Source organism: Photinus pyralis, unplaced genomic scaffold (genome assembly GCF_008802855.1).
Source record: "Photinus pyralis isolate 1611_PpyrPB1 unplaced genomic scaffold, Ppyr1.3 Ppyr1.4_LG1, whole genome shotgun sequence".
In the NCBI taxonomy this organism is placed as follows: Eukaryota; Metazoa; Arthropoda; class Insecta; order Coleoptera; family Lampyridae; genus Photinus; species Photinus pyralis.
The window spans coordinates 66,843,698-66,849,187 of record NW_022170249.1 but is presented as its reverse complement, the minus strand read 5'-3'; the positions used below and the strand labels follow the sequence as shown (position 1 = coordinate 66,849,187).

The window sequence follows — 5,490 nt, the reverse complement described above, 5'->3', positions numbered from 1 at the left end:
CCCTGCTTTAAAAGCAGGTATGACATGTAAACTAGACACTATCAAACTCAAAACTGGTATAGGTATTTAAATGTTTAAAGATTGCTCTTAAACGTATAAGATTTTTTAGCCTCGAGTTGCTAAGCGAGACGCTTATATGCTTTATCCTAATCGTCCGACGCCAGCACGCCCGATGGTTTCATGTCAATCAATAAAGGAGAATGGATAGACTGATTAAGTACAATGAAATTGTGCAGGTGGATTTTTTTTTCAAATTTATAGATCGGAGTTCGTGATTTGGCAATGCAAGCCAAAAAATAGTCAAATCTACGTTAGTTATGAACCGAATTGCGTGAGATTCAAACTGAGCGGGCCTTGTTGCTGGATAGAGACATTATTTGAATATGCTAATACTAGAACATGCACGAGTTAAGCCTTGACGATACATAATCAAAAGTGCCAAAGCGGCGACATTACACTTGATATGGTACTGGCTATGCCCAATTGGAATGGCATGCAATTCGGTTCATAACTAACGGGAATAACAAAATGGCCTTCCTTATTTTTTGGCCTACATTGCCAATTCACGAACTGCGTTCTAAAAATTTGATAAAGAAACTACCAACAAAATTTCAACGTAATCGGTCTATTCATTTTCTAGATGTCGTGCTAACGGACAGACGGGCAGACGGACAGACACCCCCAAATTATGAACTTGCTAGGAGCTGGTTAATAAACCATTTAATTGAAATTTTTAGATCTTTCATTACAATAAACAATACGATTGTGTGCAAATCGCTAGGCTGTGTTCTTGAACATAGAACCAATTGATAAATAAGGATATATTTATTTTATTTCAAACGATGATCTATTCACCAAAAAAATTAATTAATTTTTGTTTCAAATTAAATTTTGATTGCACTATTCTAAATTACAATAATAAAAGATGAAGAAAATACAAGTTTTTGTGGTATTTTTAGTTTGTGCATCATGCAAAAAATAACATTTCTTCTGGATATTGATCTGATATCCCCAATCTTATTGACTAGAAATTGTAATATCTAAAGTACATAATGTGTTTCTGTTCGAAACGTGCAGAAGGAATGGTGTGAGAACGTTATTTTAGATTGGCTTTTGTCAAAACTATATTGTATTGGTACTTTACGAAGTTTGTTGCTTAATAATCAGATACGTTAATTATGATATAGCGCAAATTTGGGACAAAGACACTATAATCGCGTAAATCGAAGGTCCAAAGTCAATTTTTGCTAGCAATCTCCAATGTTTATTTCCCAAGGATGCTTCAGAAATTATTTTATTTATAAATTATTTTTGTATCAATTACTTAATCTAATGAATTGAGTTATAAAGAAACCGATAGTTTATAGTCCAAGATATTTACTTTAAAAGATCGTTCCTATTGACTTGAACACTGAATTTTACTGTATCATACATATTTGTGTGATCAAGTGTTAATAACCAGCCTTTTTGCTGACTTGAATAATAACCAATTTTTAACATTCTGGTGTTGATAAAATGTCAAAATAATTCATTGATGATTTCTGAATCATATTGCGCCAGACATCATTGTATTCGTAATAAAAAAATGCTACCCAATACAGTACCTACCTATTTTTTTTCTATCTATATAAAATATGAATTTCCGAATTTTTACATCATTTTACTAAGCTTTCAAATATTCATCTTTTTTCAAATTTAACCAACTGTCTATCTCTTATGGTTTCCGATTTCTCCATGCCGTTCAGTGTTACCTTGGATACACTATATAGGTAGAACACATAAAAATAATCTTTATTATACTAAACTGCTGCAATAACTTATAAGTATAACTAGTAATAGTACTAGTAATTCTTTGAACTACCCCACTAAATGATAGTCCACAGCACCCTGCATCAGACAATTCTGATTTTTTACAGCTGTTTCGCCATGGTTATTGCCCTGTAGGTGTTGTTTTTTGCAATGTACAACAACACGCATCAACTGATCACTTTTTCCAAACTTAGCTTCATAGTCAACCCTGATATCGTCCCAATACAGATCACCACGTTCATCCATGTACCCAATTCTTTTCCAAAAGCACTCGAGAAATGCGTTGTAATCGACACTTTCCTCAACTGGATGAATAACTTGCTCTAGTAGGGGTTTCATAACATCTTTATCTAAATAGAGCTTGTTAAGACAAACATCTTCGTCTTTCACAGGGTCTGCGACCTGTTTTGGTATCATGTTTTAAAAGTATGTAAGTACATGCAGTTATTTGATGAAATGCTTACCAATAGTGGTAGAAAAAAAGATAAGACGTAAAAAATACCCTTCATTGTGCAGTAGAAGAACCGGGAATTAAACAGATACCATATGTTGTCAATTACATAGATATTTATATATCTTCATACAGATTGTATTATCACTATCACCTTTGACATTGTGATGGACCAATACAGTTATGTAATTGTTCATTATATACGCGACTTGCACGAAACGATAGAATTGTTTTGATTGTAATTGCGTAAATTGGGTAATTTTTAATAAAACTACTTATTGACTTTGAGCAATGATGAAAAAAGCCATAACCTAAAATTTATTGTTTTATACCAATGCCAATCCTACCTGCTTCTCAATGGTTTTGAATAAGAGCTCCATAAATAAGAAGTGCAACTCGTTTTTTCTGCTCCATAATCTCCACATTGTTTCGTAGTGCCAAATTTTCAATATTGTTCGTCTAGTCGGCGGAGATGATACACAAAAGTCAACTATGCTGTTATTTGTAAGGACTGGTCTAAAATAGCAAGATGGTCGTGGAAGAATATACAAAACAATATTGATAGAGATTGGTATCGTTTCAACGAAAGCATTAATCTAACAGCGTGAATCATGGTGTTCAATTTCAATGCCCAAGCTAGCATTTGAACTAAGACTCACTTACGGCCGGTATTACAAAGCAACTATGTGATTGGATGTTTTTTCAAAGAATGAGATGTTATTCTTTGATACGTTATTATAATGTGATCTGTAGCGAACGATGGATTGTCATACTACCTATTGGCCCAAATGAATAAAAGGGAGCATATGCCTATACTTGCAAAATTCAAAGTAAATAGTCGGATGTGCTCCTTCACACTGGGCGACTTAGCAGCGCTGCTGAGCAGCAGGACAGGACGCAGTGCAGCGCTGCTAAACCATGCTAAACAGACCAGTATGAAGGGGCAGTTACGAGTATTTACTTTAAATTTTGCAAGTATAAGCCTATGCTCCCTTTTACTCACACGGGCCATTGAGTATACCATCGCCAAAGCATAGAGCACTGCAGAAAATGGATCGCTCTGTGTTGTACAACACATTGGCAATACGCCTCCCGGTCTCCACTGCTAAATCAGTTTTAGTGGGTCGAAGAGATGCAACTTCAATTAGCAAATTGGGAACTCTTCACACAAGTCCTCGTCCCTCCTAATCAAGACAATGTAAATGTTAAAACCATTACCTCTTCCATCATAAACGCTGCTGACGCCAGCATATCTAAATCTAAACCTGGCAATAGGCGAAAGATGGTCCCGTGGTGGTCACCTGAAATCAAAGAAAAAATAGCATTAAAGAAAAAAGCTCTAAATAAATTTCGTCGAAATCCTACGTTGGAGAATCTTGTAGAGTTCAAAAAACGAAGATCTCAGTGTCGTAGGGGAATACTAGAAGCCCAAAGAATTTCATGGCAACATTATGTAACAACCATGACACCAGAGACTACCAGTAATGATGTCTGGAAGAAAGTCGGAGCTATATCTGGAAAAAACAGCTGCAGTTATCCGGTGTTTTTGCGCAATTCCGATGGAATAATTACCAATAAACTGCAAGACATAACTAACATAATTGCAGATCAGTTCTATAAAGTCAGTAGCTCGTCAAACTATTCCAACACCATTCTAGATACCAAACCTGAAAAAGAAGCAGTATTAATTGACTTTAACACAGATGATATACAGAACTGTAACGTACCTTTTACTGTAGAAGAATTGGAGGCAGCAATCCGTAACACCAAGTCATGTTCACCGGGAGAAGACGCTATCCATAACCAGATGCTTCGCCACTGTAGTTCTGAAATGAAAAATACCATCTTAAGATTCTTCAACAACTGCTGGAATGATTCTACCTACCCCTCAGAATGGAAGCAAGCCATCGTAATTCCTATACCGAAACCAGGAAAAGATCCGTTGCAGGCACAAAGTTATCGCCCAATTAGTTTGACATCTTGCTTGGGAAAACTGCTAGAAAAAATGGTTAATGTGCGGCTACAAACATTTCTCGAAAGCAATAACGCATACGTGCCTTACCAAACTGGTTTTCGGAAAGGACGGTCAACGGTAGACCATCTGGTCAAACTGACAGACAGAATTCTGAGGGCATTTGACAGTGGTGAACATCTGGTTGCGGTCTTCTTTGATATAAAAGGTGCTTATGACATGACTTGGAGATATGGAATATTGCAAAATATGTATCAATACAATCTTCGAGGGAATTTACCTAAATTTATAAAATCCTTTTTAGAGGATAGGAAGTTCTGTGTAAGAATCGGCGATATCAACTCCAAAGAGTATGTTTTAGAAAATGGTGTGCCGCAGGGGTCAACACTCAGTTGTTCCCTGTTCGGCATCGCCATAAATGAAATAGCCAAAGGTGTTGAGGATTCAATTGATAAATGCTTATACGTAGACGATTTAATGGTTTGTTGTTCTGGTAAGACGGTTGGCACAATAACTCGAAACCTACAAACGGCAATTAACATCATTTGTCATAACGCCATTGCTGTCGGGTACGTGCTGTCGGAGGAGAAGACAAAGGTTGTTCACTTTTGTCGACTCCGTAAGCCCCACTATGACCCCGTTTTGTTTATGAACAATCGTATAATCAGTGTTGTCCAAGAAGTCAAGTTCCTCGGACTTACCTTTGATAGGGGATTAAGATGGTCAAAGCATTTGGAGAATGTTGTGGCTACATGTAGAAAATCGCTGAACATTATGAGAGTTCTAGCTCATCATAGGTGGGGAGCTCACCCTAAGACCCTCCTAGATATTTATAAGGCCCTCATCCTGTCAAGGATGGATTATGGATGTGCAGCGTACTCTACATGTGGCAGTAATACTTTGCTTGAGAAACTTGACAAGATTCAAAACCTGGCCATTCGCTACTCTTTGGGAGCATATCCAACAAGTCCGGTAACATCGCTCCACGTCGAGGCAAATATTCCCCCTCTAGCTCTACGCCGGAAACAGATTGCTGCAAACTATTATATAAAAGTAAGGATAGATGATAAACATCCAAATTTTATATCACTTACTGATGCAACTACAATTGCTCGGCTAAATAGATGTAGATCGTTAGGTGTTAGAGCTAGAGAGGTATTAAACTATCTCCAACTGGATAACGTTGACTTTACGAATATGTCATCTATTGCACGACGTGAACTTGTGAAGACGAAAATTTATGAGCGGTGGAGTGAAC

At 36.8% G+C, this 5,490-nt stretch overlaps 1 protein-coding gene across 1 annotated transcript; it reads right to left on the bottom strand.

Moving 5' to 3' along the window:
- Positions 1-1,766: 1,766 nt before the first annotated feature.
- LOC116159958 lies at positions 1,767-2,408 on the bottom strand. Its single transcript, XM_031473070.1, has 2 exons — positions 2,274-2,408; positions 1,767-2,211 (listed from the first exon to the last, which is right to left on the bottom strand). Exons 1-2 carry the CDS (start codon positions 2,316-2,318, stop codon positions 1,858-1,860), a joined length of 399 nt encoding a protein of 132 aa, XP_031328930.1. The 5' UTR covers positions 2,319-2,408; the 3' UTR covers positions 1,767-1,857.
- Between the last annotated feature and the right edge of the window lie 3,082 nt (positions 2,409-5,490).

Excerpts from the sequence above, each read along its gene's own strand:
- LOC116159958 (XM_031473070.1), bottom strand. The coding sequence starts at position 2,318 with ATGAAGGGTATTTTTTACGTCTTATCTTTTTTTCTACCACTATTG. Across the intron at positions 2,212-2,273 it reads CTTTTTTTCTACCACTATTG|GTCGCAGACCCTGTGAAAGA; the intron begins GTAAGCATTTCA and ends ATACCAAAACAG.